The sequence below is a fragment of the Battus philenor genome, unplaced genomic scaffold, assembly GCF_028537555.1.
Source record: "Battus philenor isolate CCGP_79_NKW_IND1 unplaced genomic scaffold, ilBatPhil1.0.hap1 SCAF_13, whole genome shotgun sequence".
NCBI lineage: Eukaryota > Metazoa > Arthropoda > Insecta > Lepidoptera > Papilionidae > Battus > Battus philenor.
In genome coordinates, this window is record NW_027181675.1 from 881860 (window position 1) to 899745 (window position 17886).

At 33.5% G+C, this 17886-nt stretch overlaps 1 protein-coding gene across 1 annotated transcript; it reads left to right on the forward strand.

The window, feature by feature from the left end:
- Positions 1-1692: 1692 nt before the first annotated feature.
- On the forward strand, positions 1693-10472 carry LOC137933432 (uncharacterized). Its single transcript, XM_068777385.1, has 7 exons — positions 1693-1807; positions 3153-3254; positions 6047-6142; positions 6708-6831; positions 8357-8444; positions 9494-9586; positions 10146-10472. Exons 1-7 carry the CDS (start codon positions 1693-1695, stop codon positions 10470-10472), a joined length of 945 nt encoding a protein of 314 aa, XP_068633486.1.
- The last annotated feature ends 7414 nt before the right edge of the window (positions 10473-17886 follow it).

Here is a 17886-nt window from a genome sequence, read left to right on the forward strand (position 1 = left end):
AGAATCTAGAATCAAAATCTGGAATCAGCACCTGGAATCAGAATCTAGAAATAGAATCTAGAATCAGAGTCTAGAATCATAATGTAAAATCCGAATCTTAAACCAGAATCAAGAATCAGAATTTAGAATCAGATTTAATTCTCCTGCAAAGGCTTCTTTTAATGATAACCTGAAAAGAGTCCGTAACAAGTTCAATTTAGAGTAATTTAATTCTTCATAAGAATAAATCTAGGAACTTAACTTATCACTCAAGTTAGTTTATTATTTATTTAATTATACTTTATTGTACACCGTGGATAATAACCAAAAAAATAAACATTTTATACTAGTACAAGAGGCGGTCTTATCGCTCGAAATGATCACTACTTGACAACCTTTGATTATAGATGAGAGGCATAAAGGAGAGGAGAGTGTAGGGTGTACGTACATACAAATACATACATTACCATATACACACACACACACATATATATATATACACATACTTATTTAATATATATATAATTTCTGTAGTAAAAACTAACTGTAAATATTATATTAAGGGAATACATTTCCAAGGCTTCAACACTAAAAAAATTCGCGCTGTTACATGATTCAATACAAGTTTTTATTTAATTAACATATTAAATTTATTACAACAATTCAGATATGTTTCAATACCCGGCGATAAATATTGCAATATTTATCGCCGGGTACATATGGTAGTGTAACTTTATTTGTTTAGTAAGAAAAGGACCAATATTTAGCCACTTCCGCACATGCAGTGGTAGTCGTGCAATAAAATGCACCGCCCGCCAGTCCGCTGATATATGCGTATGCGACAAACAATGCGAATCACACAACCGCCACCACCAAACTACTCAACACGTGTTTCACCCTTCCACGGGGCATCTTCAGGAGCTATGTTACACCGATTAGTGCCAAACACAGAGTCCATTAAATATTTTTTTTTTATTTATTTACACTTTCTTGTACACCAAAACTCTATATGAAAAAGAAATAAGTATACTGGTACAAGAGCCTTATCGCTAGAAACAAGCTCTACCAGACAACCTTTGGATTGAGATAAGAGACATAAAGGAGAAGGCAGCGTATGATATATTTAGACATACCTATATATTTGTAAATGATTTATATGAATCCAAAGATGCACAAAGCTCTCTTTCAGTATATAATAACTATGGGGTCGGTTTATTTGCAAAGGTCAACGTAATGGTATCATCCCCTCTACCCATTCCGCCCCTCACCCCCCTTACACCATTTATTTCCAATTTTAAAGTTGTTACTTCCAAAATTTGGTGTATTTGACTGACAGCTCGTGACTTATGCGTCTATTATACGTCACGTGAGCTGCCCTTTATGTCAATAAAGAATAATTTATAACCTTAAGATATCTTACATATTTCATATGAATACACAAAGCGAATATAAACATTTATTAGTTTTAAATAATGATTTTTATCTTTTTATGGACAATTTTATTGACGTACGGATCAGGGACCTGATCACCTATGACAGACAGAAGGTTCAAAGTAACTTGGAGAGCAATGGAGAGGTCTGTAAGAGTTTCGTTGCAAGATTGAATTACAAATTAGGAAATCCGTAGAAGAACCAAGATCACTGACATAGCTCGCAGAAGGAGAGCAATGGAGAGGGCTATGCTCGGAGTTTCTCTGCGAGATTGAATTACAAATGAGGAAATCCGTAGAAGAACCAAGATCACTGAAAAGCTCGAAGAATTGCTCGTTTGAAGTGGCAGTGAACGGGGTGGATCAAGTGGCGACCACGAGCCAGAAAAGGCAGCGTGGTTAGATACTCCACTCGGTGGAAAGACGACATACTTAAGATTGCAGGAAGTCGCAGGATGTGGGCAATACAGAACAGGTCAACGTGGTGATTGGAGGAGGTCTATGTCTTGCAGTGAGTCTCCATCGGTTAGAAAGAATAAGAAGAAAAAGTTCATTCTTATACACCATAAAGGACTTACTAAGTGAATTTCCAAGAATCAGGCTCACTCATGAAGCTAATTATTGTCGGTCACTCTTTATAAAAGTATATTTGTAAAGAGCAACTGCCTTCCGAGCCGATGGTAGCTTTCTGTAACTAATAATAAAACTGACATTTTATGTTATGTGATGATTCGTAGCTGTACTGTACTACCTTGTGTAGCCTATTCAAATAAAGAATATTTTGATTTTTGTCTTTAAGAGTCCAATAAGTTCTTAGATTGCTTAAGCGGACGCTCCATGGAGTGAGCTGGTGAATAGGCATCCAAAAGGATACCTCGGTCAGACTATGAATACGTGTGCTTCAAGAAGGCTCTAGAAGGCTGCACGATAATTTAGTCGGTTGCTCTTGTCCACATTGATTCGATAACATTGACCACTAATAAATATAAAGAGTATGTGATAAAAAATGATCGGTGATAATTAATGTGAAATTCTGTGATCTAGGAATGTAGATGAAGGTAGAAGGGAGAAGCAAGAAAGAAGATCTACAAGCGAAGATTGACATATCATGTAAAGCGTAAAAGGAATTAATAGATGATAATGTGAAGGACAAAAGAGAACATAGATTAAAAATAAAAAACTGATTTTACCAAAATTTGTTGTCGTCATAAGTAGAATGCCAGAAAAACCTATTTTGTTTTCTATATTCATGACCAAGACTAACCAAGACTTATTTAACTAAAGATTATTGTTGGATTTTAAAAATGTATCACTAATTTATTTATTTAATATTCTTTATTGTACACGTTAAGATACATTTAATAAGTTTTACAATAATATACAAAAAAGTACAATGGGCGGTCTTATCACACAACGCAATCTCTTACAGACAACCATAGTATGGAAAAGGTAAAAGTACTTATAATGGGTAGTTTACGTGTACAAAAAATACATATTTACAAACAAACGAACATAAACATACATAGTCATACATACTTAAACATACATACATATGTACATAACATATATACTTATAATAAATAAGGTTTAATACATATTATAAATATAATACAATAATAATAAATAAAAACATCTAACTGATTTCGATTAGTATTGGTTCGATAGCACTTGCCTCAGAAAGAAACAGAAGAAGAAAAAGAAATGAATTAACAGATGGATAATTATAATTAATCATTGTTTCAGGTCAATTCACAGATGAGTCCAAACGAAGTACCGAGTCTCCAGAAACGGATTCATCATCATCTCGCAAGACACCCTCCGCAGTGACGTCACGTGTATCAGCGGGTGAGAGTGCTAGAAAGGGTATTCAGTTTCATTTAGTTATTCCGAATGGTTAACATTAACTTTTTTGTTATGGTTCCCGTTTTTTAAGATACACAAGGTTCTTTCTCAATGTCATTTATTCATTCATCACCTCACTTCCGACACCTTCTCATCAGAATACTACACGTTTACATTTTGTTCAGTTTTGATTCATTTTTATATCTTAATTCGCTTTTTTCTTACATTTATTTTCCTTTATAAGTTACATTTTACTATCATTACATTTATCACAGATTAAATTATTTATCTTGACTGGTCTTAAACACTTTTTTTGCCCACTTGTTTTTGACCTCCTGCAATACTCTAGAAAAGTCCAGAAACTCTTCTAGTTGTCCATAAGTGATGCGATGTTCCTTTCTTCGACCCATTGCTGCAACTGAAACTGGAAATCCGTTTTTATTGCGTCAAATATGGGAGAGTCGATGATCAGGTCGCAGGGTCACAGATGTATGAAGGACTCTCCTTGAGTTTAAACCTATGCAGGTATTCAGATAATCTCCCGTGTCCGTGAACTTCTGGATCAGAATAATTACTTGTAGTCAGGCGATCTGCAGAAGGACCAGGATCGCCGAAGCTCGAAGAATTGCACGAATGATGTTCTGGAAATCGGGAGTTAGTAGACATAGCATTGGTATGCCCCCCACTAGGTGAACTAAAAAAATAACAGAAAATAAGAAAAAAGTGTAGTAATTCATTAAGAAAGCACAACCCAAAGAAAACTATGATAAAAAAATAGAATATGTAAATAATAAAATGAAGAATAAAAAATGTACCTAACCACCTAAGAGTAATAAGATGATGGAAGGAAGGCGATGAAAGCAAGAAGGAATGAAAAAATATCGTGATGGAAATAAGATAAGAATAAAAGAAATTGAGAAGTATGACAGTTAGTGAAGAATAAAGATGAAAAATCTGAAAAACTTATTTGTAAACAAAGGATCCCTGATCCCAACTAATTAGGGGTACGAGAGGCCTCCAATAGCGGGGGCCATAAAAAAAAAGAACTGACAAAATAGTTAAGGTTGTGGAAAGTCGCTGAATACGGACACAACACGATCACTCATCTTGAGGACCTTAGAGGCAGACTGTATACTGGTAGAGCACGACCAATCATTAGAGGGAGAGCTGTCCCTTGCAATGGGTGTCTTTAATCTGACATGATGATGGTAATAATGAACCGATAGATAAAATGACCTATCCATATGATACATGTCAACAGGAAAACGGAAACTTCCAGTCTATATACGGGAAAATCCCCCACACTTCCGGTGCGGAAAGCCTCCGGATGTAACCCCTATTAAGATACTTATCTTTATCTCCTGCAACGATTCGTCAATTTAATACCTACCAGGACATGTTTATACCTTTTAAAGGTATATAATATATTTGGTACATAGTAATAAATATTTAATTTTGACTAATGGCATATATAACTAATTAAATAAATATATTTTCTCTACAAACCACATTATTTACTTACCATGCATATGACTTAAAAATTAGTAATTTTAAATAACAGTTTGATGATTTTGTATTAGTTTTGTATGGAATACCTCAGGGTAAAAACCTCTTCCAAAGCTTTCCGTTTTACTCTATATTTGGCAATTTGAAACCACCCGTGACTTGCCGTAGCCACGATCTCGTCAACCCATCTGGCATTAGGTCTGCCTCTCGCCCTGGTACCTCGTAGTCCCGTCCATTTTAAAACCCTTTGTGTCCATCTGTTATCAGCGACCACATAATAAATTAAATCACATGATCCATGTCATTTACTTTACATCAATAAAAACCGATAAAGGCATTTTAGGGCATAAGATATAAATAGAGTATACAATCCATAAAATAATAATTTTATATTGAAAACATTTTATTGTTCATATTAATTTCTATTGAGATATTAAATCAAATTAATATGCGGTATAAATTCGGTTTTTCTTTTTTTATCAAAGCGTGACTGGCCAGTATCATTTCACAGTATAAATTCTAAATATAAAAGTTTTTTGGTTATTGGCATAAAGATATAAAAGGAGGAATGTATACTATACATATTTGTTAGCGAAAACATTTAAAGTTTTTATACTTATTTTCAAACATCCTGTATAAAGTGAACGCTTTTAAATATGACATTAGTTATTTTTTTATTGCAATATGACAGATGAATAACTCCTAGCAATAAAGTCTGCAGGGATATATAGTAGTATACAATAATTAAATTTTAATATGTAGTAATCCGAATTTTAAAAACACTTTTTCTCACTGTATTATCATTAATAGACTATACATTTACCTTCTTGAAGCTTTTGCATCAATAATCAATCTTCCTGTATACCGTGAAAGATACTCTTCACTAGAATGTCACCAGTTTTAATTTTACTTTTATGTAAGAAAATTAGATGTTTTTATTTATTATTGTATTATATTTATAATATGTATTAAACCTTTTTTATTATAAGTATATATGTCTAAGTATGTTTATGTATATTAATGTTCATTTGTTTGTGAATATGTATTTTTTGTACACGTGAACTACCCTTTATAAGTACTTTTATGTTTTCCTTACTATGGTCGTCTGTAAGAGATTGCCTTATGATAAGACCGCCCATTGTACTTTTCTGTATATTATTGTAAAACTTATTAAATGTATCTTATCGTGTACAATAAAGAATATGAAATAAATAAATAAATAAGAAAGTGTTTCAATTTACTTCGTTCATTATATATATATATACGATTTCATCTTGCCCACGGTGTAGAATGGAGTGGTGCGACGGGAGGCCCGCCCGCCCAAGTAGTACTACGTTTGCATCCCACGCCCACGTCCAACGGCAACTTCACCTTCGTTGATATTGGTTTGTATTTACTTTAATTTAAAATGCTTTGATTTAATACAATAATTACACTGTTTTCGTATCTATAAGAAAGTTTGATCAAATATTATGTGGATTGAAACAATACGTCGATTTTGAAGTCGACATTTTGAAGGTATATATATATGTATAAAAAAACAGAGATTTTATTCGGTATTTCAAATAGACTAAGATTGAATTTCTTAATGATTAGGTTATTTGGGCTTGTCTAAACCAGGCGGCAATGGAAAATGATATTCAAATATTCACATGTAAAATCTAGGGTTATTGAATATAGTTGTAAAAGTTTTTAACGGGGGGAACGTATACCTTATTTGACAATAAACAGCTTTAAAACTTTTACATATATTTCTAATCAACCTGTATATTACGATCACTCTGAAATATGTTACATTTTTTTATTGAAATACGACAGGCCTTGTGGTAGTAAAATCTGCATGAACAGATAATAAACAATAATTTATTTTTATATCTAGTAATTCGAATTTTGATATCGATTTTTCTTACTATATATACAATAAGCTACACATATATATAATGTTACCAGAGGACGGTGGCGTTGTGGTGAGAGCAGAGGAAGCTCTTATTGTTACGTTCGTTCTTCTCCTATGGGTGGCTGCTATCGCTCTGTTCTTCAACCGCTGGGGCAAGATCAGGTGTGTCTATAAGCTGTACGTAGTTCTCAACACTGGTTACTCTTCTGTTTTTATTCTGTTCTTCTTATATTTATTCTCTTTTTATTCTTTTAAAGTTTGAAGACACCTCAAAAAAGTCTTCTGTGATGAAAGAAAAATTTAGAGAAATATAAGCATTGACTAATTGCTTCTCAATTCATATATAAAAATATTACAGATTTTTTTCAGTAAATTTGTTACATGCAATATACCCGAAGCAAAAAAAATAACTTGTAACAAAGCCTCGATTTGATTAAGTAGATCTTTTGCAATATGATCTCTGATATTGTTCAAAAACTTCATTTCTAGATCATAAAAAAAATGTTTGTATGTCAAGTGTTAATACACCGTAACTTCATTTAAGATAGCATACCTTGGTTATTATATATTGATCTTTAGGCTATTCCAATACATGTTAAAATATTTTATAGTATTAAAAATATATATTGCATACTCATCAGAACATTACAGATATTTTCCAGGTAGTATAACATACGCTTTCTAAATTCAAAAATTGGTACGTTGTAGACGACTAAGTGATCATTCACTGAATATAACTCGGATGGGTTTAGAATGCTCTAGAACCTCTTTCGTAAATACCTCAATGTTTGAATACGAAGGTCTTTGACATTTTACGACGGGCCTTATAAGAAGACTTGATCTTGGACTGAATCTTGGTCATCCTGAGAGGCTTATGTATATCTTAGTTTCATTGCCAGATAGAATAATAAATAAGGAGACCCATAAAAGAACCAAGACCATCGACGTAGCTCAAAGAATTGCTCATCTGAATTGGCAGGGAACATCGCTACGACCGATGGCCTTTGGAGTCAAAAGGCTTTCAGGTGATCACGAGCTAATAACTGTAGCATGGGTGACCCTCCAGCTGTAGGTGAACCTGGACAGACGACATAGTTCAGGTCAACTATAAGTATCTTAGCCCAACCAATTGACCTTATCGGCGAATTCAGACTGAACTGTAGCAAGTATACGATTTATAATTATCTTATTATAAAGCGTAGAAACCAGCTCTTACTTATCGCTTAAAACAAACTCTATAAGAACCAGAATAAATTTCGAAAGAGTTGCAACAGTTTAACACTTTCACTGCGGGCCCAATTTTGAAGAACTTTCAGCTGGTGCAGCTAAGGTCGAATCAGCCTCAAGCTGAACTTCCTAGTAGTGCGGTTGAGGCCTTTTCTGCCTCATGTTTCAATCATTTTTTTACAATATTGAGTCAACGCTTCGCAGACATAAAGAAAGCTATATTTGTCTTTGTCATACCTCATACGGTTGAGTGTAAACAGCCGCCGCACTAGAGAGAAAACACGAGTTTTACGCGCCGCACCAGTGCAAAGTCTACCATGAGGCTGAATCGACCTCAAGCCGCAGTGAACGTGTTAAAAAAAAAACTCTTTGGCTCCTATAATGGATAGAATTTACTGACAAACATCATTCACATCAAATATAAGTAGTGAAATAAAAGACCACAGAACATTTGTTAATGTAAAATTACTTTCAGAATGCTGGAGCCTTATCAACCTAAATTTCAACAGCAGCACAGACAGAGTTGTGTTCTTGCTGAGAACTCAGTATCCGTGCCTCCTCATGTAAGTAAACTTCGAAGTTCAGAACTTATCATCAGCCCTGAGCACTGTGTAGTGCCGTATTAAACACAGCTATCGGGGCTGACGGCCCGCATAACAGATTCAGGAAGGTTACTTTAAATTGCAATGGCATCTACCTTCAATCACTAGACTTCTATCCTGGTCAAATAAAATTTTTAAATATTTTTTCAATTTGGATACTCATCACAGAAATGAGTCATCTTTGATACTAGATACACCAAATACATTAGCATAATATAAATGTCGCTGTTATGCCTCTATTTATTTTTCACAGAACAGTACGTTCTAGATTATAAATTCGAAATAAATTTAAATGTTATCTTATGTATGTCAACATAGTACAGATAAAAGATTAACAAGATTGTAATTTTAAAACTTGATAATATATAGTTTTAAAAAAATTGTATTTTGGACTGAGAAATTCGGACGAAAAAAATGACATGGAATGTATTTTAAATTAGTTTAAAACAAAGTATATATCAGGGGTCACCAAGCTCTTTGATATTGCGGGCTATTTTGCTAAATTTGAAATTTATTGCTAGCCACTATTCAATATGCATTTAAAACACGCAAACAAATGATTTTTTACAAAAAATACAGTTATTGAAATTATATGACAAAAGTACAAAATATGTATATTGAAGTTAGATATATTATCACACGTGTCACATATATCTAATAATACTTAAGATGCCGGTTAGTTAATTATGATCGGTGTTTGGATTTCGCTTATTTATATGGTGGAATATTTATTATTATTATTTACGCCAGTAATTTGTTTCGATTTCCCAGGATCTGACATAGATAATATAAGTTTAAATATTGAAATAATTCGACTATCAATCGGAGCCAAAAATAATCGTTCAAAGAGTCGCATGTGGCTCGCATGTGGCTCGCGAGCCGAAGTTTTTCCACCCCTGGAAACTATGTCGATACGTGTTTTTAATACGACGATATTCCAAATATCTTTTTATTAAAATGTTTGGTACTTCTATAACGATTTGTTATTGATATAGTTTTATTATGTTCAGCATAGAGCATCAGTGTCCCGTGCTTGCGTTTCCTATGACTACGGAACTTCCACATACCAGCCGTATGGCTACATATCACACCGACCTCGTCAGGTATTTTCTAGACTAATTTTTTATTATTATTAAGTCAAATCTATCATAGACCACTTTGAACACTTTCTAGAAAGATCTACGGACCATGTATCAGCGAATTAACTCCCACAGCAAGGCATAGGATTCCTCCTAAAGATCGCCACCTTGACCAGTGTCATGAAGCCTGTATTCAGCGACTTCCAGCAGCCTGTAGCATCGGTTCAGCTCATGGCCACCACTCGAGAACCCTTCAACCCCGTCAGATACACAAGCAACGAGCAATTCTTCGAGCTACATCGGTTACTTTGGCACTGCGGATAACATTTCCCATCATTTCAAACTCTATCCTTTTTATAGAAAGAAAGAAGAACAGAAAGGATTTGTAATTGATTCAATTAAAACCTACTCCGCGATGATGAACGATGTTCCTCGTCCACTGCCTATTCATATGAGCAATTCTTTGATGTACTTCCGTGACCTTAATACTTGGTTTGAAATGTACATAACAGCATACAATTATATCGAGTATAATTTAAATCGTGTGACCATGAATAGAGATAACGTAGTCTACATTTTCCAGAACTCAGTTTTTGTGGGTAGTGTCGGTGGAGGCATGGCTTTGATTCCTGAAAGTCCTCCACGACGATCTCGTTCAGCTGCAGACCTTCCAGCACTGGTTCCTCCAGTAGACATCTCCCGCATCACCCCAAGGACATCACGAGCTGCGAGCATGCACAGCGCCGTTGACCTCAGGGTGTGCGTGCCTTCGCCACGTACCGCGAGGGCTGCAAGTCTACACTCAGCTGTTGAAATGCCTTCAGGGTCTGTTCAGGTCCATGTACGAGGGTCTGGAACTAACCTGAACAGGCCGAGGAGTCCTCGACGATTAACTATAACAAATGTATAAGGAACAATTTAGATATAAAAGATGTATATGTATATGTTGGCTGATATCAAAAGTTTTTACTAATGACAATATGTTTGATATAGGATTTAAGTTTTTTTAAGTTTATAAGTAAGTTGTATAAGTTTATAATATTAAGTTGTAAGAGATTGTAACTTATTCTTAATTACTTTTCATTTCATCGACAGTTCTAGAAGTATCAACTATTCTATATTTAAATATAATAAACCAAAGTTTGTAAATATGTAAAATATATTTTTATGTGTAATATTTTTTCCCATGTTATAAAACTGTGATCAAAAAGTTAGGTCAAATTGTCATTTTAAACTCCCGGGATTTGAGAAGGTAGGTAAACTTCTTCTAGGTTGTTATGACTGTCTATCACATTTGCGAAGCGTCTATTTGTTTAAAGTTAAAATGTCATTTAGCTCTGCCTCGGTGTTTCGATTGATTCCAAAATCGCCTTTTTTTTTAAAAAAAACGTCAAAAACTCGACTGATATCGTTCCGCAACAACCTTTTTTAACTCCGTACGGCTTCTGGTTATTCATCATCATCAAACTAAAAAACCAATGTGGTGACGACATGGTTTTGACATGATTGAGGAGATAAAAACCGATTCGAAAAAGATCTTGAAGGCTATATCGGAAAAAGACTAAATCGACTGTTTTGAGGACTCAAAAAAGTGCGTTTTACCTGACAGGGGTGAAATTAATTTGGTATGGTGATTTTAGTTCACTTTACTTTTTGATCACAGTTTTATTTGCTTTAAAAAAAAAACTATACATTCTTATTTAATCATTTCCATATAAGAATGTCAATCGAAAATTTTAAATATTTATGTAAATACTTTTTTCACCACTTCAATCATTTTAAATATCATCTAAGCTCATTATTATGATTACTGATAAACTTTTTAAAAGTATTGTCTTATTACTTTCATTGCTGCTGAAAGGACATAATTTCATCTTTAAAAAATACAATATCATCTCATATTTTTTATGAACAAAAGCACAGGTTGATTTCTTATAGCTCATTTGTCATCAAAAGCCTTCACAGTTTTTACACCTTTTTTAATAATTCTTTATAAAGTAAGAAAAGAACTAATATATAGCTACTTCCGCTATGCAGCAGTAGTCGTGCAATGAAGTGCACCGTCCGCCAGCCCGCTGATAAACGCGTGCGGTAAACAATGCGAAACACAACTACCACCGTTAATCTACTCTACACGTGTTTCACCCCTCCACGGGGCATCCTCAGATGTTAGACCGACCAGTGCCAAACACCGAGTCTTGGTGACTACTGCTGCATAGCGGAAGTAGCTAGATATTAGTTCCTTTCTTAGTAAGTATGGACTTCCGCGAGGTAACGCCTGATTCTATTAGATATCTATATAAAGTGATCACTTTGAAATATGCTACGTTTTGTTCTGTGGTAATGTGACTTCAATACAAAAACAGACAGGACACAGGGGCGGCTCTTGCTCGTGTAGCGCCCGTGTGCAATGAAACCCTGGCGCCCCCTAAGCCTGACCCCCCTCCCCTTCCGTGGCTATAACTTTTAACTTTGCCGTCGTAACATGAAAGTTTTTCATATTCCAACAAGTTATTTTATAAGTAGGTATAGCTTACAGTATGGTATTAGTTACGGCCTTTCTTCTTATGACGGCAGAATAACACTCATTGTTTTTATGCCTGTAGCACATCTCTGTTGCGAAACTAAGCGATGAACCGCTATGGTCTCCAAGACGATGTTAATGCCGCGGCGTTCCATGAGACAGCATGCACACTCTGCACTATAGATTAAGCCGCCCCTGGCCTGACAGTATCTGCTAGAATAGATAGTGAACAATAAGTAAGAAAAGGACCAATATTTAGCCACTTCCGCACGTGCGGCAAACAATGCGAATCACACAACCGCCACCACCAAGTCACTCAACACGTGTTTCACCCCTCCACGGGGTATCTTCAGGAGTTATGTTACACCACCATTGCCGCATACGCATTTATCAGCGGTCTGGCGGGCGGTGCATTTCATTGCACGACTACCACTGCATGTGCGGAAGTGGCTAAATATTGGTCCTTTTCTTACTTAGGATGGACTTCCGCGAGGTAACGCCTGATTCCATTAAATAGAGTGAACAATAATTAATAATTAATTTTAATATGGAGTAATCAGAATTGTGAAATCTTTTTTTTTACAATATTATAGTTAAATATTTTTATTTGAAACCACTGATTATTTCACAGCAAATGAGCTATATATTTACCCCTTTATATTTGTACACGTGTTACCAATCACCCTGTATATTTAGACATTTATTTAATCCTAAAATACTTTTGCATAACACTAATATCTATCTAGGTTAAGATACTCTTCAATCTCTTTCTACTTCTCCCGTAGTTCTAGAATATAATCATTCTTCCCCTTCTATTCTTCATATCCCGTAGTATTAAGTATAGGATGTTATTTTATCTGACAATCTTCTAGTACTACTCTTACTAATATAATTCTTAATATATTTCACTCTAATACCTTTACACTTCTACACACTCCTTTTTATTACAGCTACAGATAAGTTTTATAGATAGGTTAACATTGTATATGTTTTTTAATAAAAAATACTTTATGAACCAAATTATGAAATTTAAAAAGCCAAAATGAAGACCATTTAAGTAAGAAAAGGACCAATATTTAGCCACTTCCGCAATTACACAACTACCACCGTTAAATAACTCAACACGTGTTTCACCCCTCCACGGGGCATCTTCAGGAGTTATGTTACACTGATTAATGCCAAACACAGAGTTTATGTTTCGCCTTGTTTGCCGCATGCGCATTTATCAGCGGTGGGGCGGTGCACTTTATTGCACGACTACGACTGCATGTGCGGAAGTGGCTTAATATTGTCCCAAAATAATGCCTAATTCCATTTAATATTTAAGACCTATAATATACCTATAATAGACCTATATAGATTATATGTTATGTATCCTAAAAACATACAAAGCTAATTTTGGTGTAGATTTTTAATCTATATTTGAAAATATTTTTGTTTAAAGTTATCTTTAGCTCAAGTAATGGGAATTCCCCACAAATTATCATATAATATCTATGAAAACGCCTCGTGGCTATTTCGTGCCGTCCGTTATCGATTGATTGATTGCACCGTTTCTATTTAGATGTAATACGTTTAGTTGATTTCAAATAATTACAATCATTACATAAATTACATATATTTAATGCAATCATATTTACACTGTTAATAATAAATGTATTTACAATGGATAAATATTTTAATAATTACAAAAGCTATTTTTAAACATTTGTAGTGTTAGTATTATATAGAATTTTTCTAGATAAAATTAGATTCAATCATCTAGCATAAGTAAAAGATGATTATAGAGATAGAAGAAATGACGAAAGATAGTTTAATGTACCTTTGACCAGATATTAAAACCTAAGTGTAATAATAATACTTGAAGTCAAAAAAGTTAGACAATATTAATTTTCTCTACTATTATAAGCAAACATAACAATGAAAACTTACTTAATTTTAGCTTAGAATACCTTTGGGTTCTATTTTTAAAACAGCTTATCAAATCATTATTATAAAATCAGTAATGTGGTATATATACATACATGTTATCACCAGAAATGGGATATATAACTTAGCTATACCACATGGATTGTTTAGTTCAACATCCATTATTTAGCAAATTCAGAAGAAAAACATCCTAATGTACAATTGGTACTGTAAACCAAAAAAAAATTAAATAACATCAAATACAAATATAGTTACAGATTCATAACTAGATACACATACAGCCACAGATATACATAAATAGACATATGAATGGAGATATAGATAAAAAGACAGATAGAGTTACAGATGCAGTCATAAAGGCCAATAAAGATACATATACGAACTCAGATACAAATATAGATACAGATATAAATAAAGATACAGATGCATATAGAAATATAATTTAACATGTTAATTCAAAACACAATGATAAAACAAATTACAATCAAGGTAAAGAATAAACACCAATAAATTACGAACTAAAACACAAAATTTGAAGTATCTAGTACCATACAATCGCAAGCTAAATAAGCTGTTATTCAATATACCGTAATTATCAATCCGCAATAGGCTTTTGTTTCAAATTACAGACTCGTATAGAACCTATCTTTAAGATGGAATTTATATAGTATATCTAACTAAAACATCTGTATACTTCATGTTATTTTTAATTATAACTTTATTTTGTATGAATATAAGCATTTATATTATTTACATGATTTCTAATATGTTTATGTTTACTATAATGAACTATTATAAACAAGTAAAGTAATAAAAAGAAACAATGTAAGTGAAGAATCCACGAGAGATAGCGTTGAAAGTGAGGCGATGTATGTAAGAATGGGAAAGAATGAATGGTAATGTGAAACGAATAAAGAACGAATGATTGAATGATGAACGACATTAAGAAGGACGCAAATAAAATATTAGGAGATAAAATTATGATTGTAAAAAAGATTCCTTCTCACACATAGTAGGGGAGTATGAAAGGCCCCAAAACTAGGCAATAAAAGAAAAATATTTAAACACAATAACTGTCTTATATATTCATAAACATATTTTAATGTAACATTTATTTTGAACGGGGAAACCGTTGTAAAACGTCGATATATGTAAAATGTATGTTTCGTTTAAAAAAAGTTCCAGAATAAATTCTAGTATAATTTATAACAAACAATTTTTATTATGTGACGCGATATCTGAATGAATTAAAAAAAATATCTCTTTGTGTAATAAACATCTTAATATACTATGGTCTTTTATTTAAGATTTATAACAATAAAACAATATTGTTTAATAAACTACTGTTATCTTTTAATAATAAATATATATATATATATATATATATATATATATATATATATATATATTTAGTTCGACCCGTACGGAATTTGTTTATTTTGGTCAAATTTAGAAATTGAAATTTAAGCACCTTCCCGTTGTCAGATTGATCTGAAATTTGGTACACACATTTAATTTAGATGACAATACAATATAATAAAATCAATAACATTATAAATCTAAGATGGCCGCCGATACAAAATGGCGGATTACATATTTTTTTCGTTAACCCCCTCAATATGGGTATCAAATGAAAGGGCTACACTAGTAAAACACGATGATTATGTCAAAATTTAAAATTCAAGATGGATGCCGTTCCAATATGGCGGACTAGGTACATATTTTTCCACAACCACCACAATATGGGTATCAAAAAACCGTTTAACTTAAAAGTTTTTTAAATGTATTTATTTATTATACTGCTGCATGCTAATAACTTTCATTTTACAGTCTTACAAGTCAGCCTGTTTGTTCAAACGTTTCAGCTCAATGACGCCCATTGCAAGGCATAGTAGTATGTTATGTTTTAAGTTACGCTGCTAGCCATTTTCGCTTTGTGCAGCTTAATCGGAATGAACAGAAGGCCTGCATGCTAAATATACTCAAGCATATGGCTGATTCCACTTACACCGATGACGTTTGTACGAAGAGGGACTATACCCGTGTAGGTGTACAGTGTTTTAACGGTAGCGTAGTGAAGGTAAAGCGAGGACTACATGATCCGGACCCTGATTGCCCTCACAGTCACCGGTGTTGTGAGTTTCACTGCAAGGTATAGGCCTTTCAAAAAGGTATCTATGGGGGGGATATAATATATCGCCATGTCTGGCAGGCGAGTCGGTGATCACACTATGTTACGTACAGGACGGTACTGTACATCCTCTGAAAACTTGTTTGTGAACAGTGACATCCTATATTATTAATACACAAAGTGTCAATCATATAAATTTGTATCCCGAGAATCCAACCCGCTATCTCTGATCGCAATTCTCAGTACTCTACCGCTGAACTAACACCGCTCATTAGTCAGCTTGTAAATAAATAATAAAATACCAACAAATACCCATATAAAAGTTTGTGTAAAACTTCACAAGTTATGTAAGTCGATTTTACAACTCCATTGTACCGGTTCCCAGTGGCTACGTGACAAAGAAAACAGAGACGAATGAAATAGACAGAAACTTTATTTATAGTCAGTTAAAGCCTTAAATACAACCTTCCAACAAGTTTAGTTAATAAAATAACGCTGTAAATAAGCCATTTAAGCTACTGTACAAACGTAAATAAGTGAGAACTAGACAAACAAACGAAGACTAAGTAAGAAATAGTATAACATAAATAAGTTAAGTAAATTATATAAATTAGTATATATAAGATATTAAGCGGATCTGGGAAGTGGTCACTTACGACGGACCTCATAAGCGATCATGGTCACCCAGAGAGCAATGGAGAGGTCTGTGGTCGGAGAGAAATAAAGAGATTCGCAGAAGAACAAAGACCACCGACGTAGATCGAAGAATTATTTAATTTATCTATACCAGTGATTCCCAAAGTGGTCTATATCGGCCCCTAGGGGTCTATGACAACCTGCGAGGGGTCTACGTCAGCGAAAAAAAATTTGGTGGTCCATGAAATGAAAATGGGGGTCCACGATAGTGGATCTCGACACATACACCGATAATACCTATTTACTTACATCATACTATCTTATAATATCAAAACATTTACATTATTTATAAAAGTACCTATGAAGTAAAAAAATTATTATATATGTTTATAAAATTGTGTAAGTTGTAGGATGTTGGTCACGTTGACACTAAACTTCACTGCAGTTAGAAATTTACAGGAAATCAATATCAGGTAAGTAGGGGGTCTACCCGACACGGAAAAACATGGCAAGGGGTCTACGACACAAAAAAGTTTGGGGAACTCTGATCTATACGGTAACTTTTTATATAATTTTAATTTATGTGTACTGCTTGTGAACCTAAATAAATCAATGATGGTGACTTGGAGCATTGACATCGATATTTCAGATGTAGGTTGCTCACAGTTGAACATAAACTTCCATCATAGCTTTCAGTTGAAAGCGAAACCGTTATTTTAAAAACTAGACATTGTTAGGTCGTGTTGAAAAATAAACAAGATACCAATGATTTAAAATTATTGGTTTAAATTCAATTTAGTTTTAACCCTTTCGATACTGCAGTACAATAGTGTGTCAGGACTAAAATTTAAATTATATTTAATTCTTAATTCAGGCGTGTGAATGTACTTATTTGTGTTAATTGGTAATAAACGTATAATTTTCACTAAGATTTTTCTATAAAAAACTTGAAATTCGATATGTCATTATATGCATTGGTCTTGTAGAAGTGTAAATTTCTGTCCCATAAGTACTTAAAATGTAAATGAAATAAGTAAATATTTTACTTATGACATTTTTATTGCAAATTGCTTATAAATTTGATATAGTAGTCTCTCATCACAA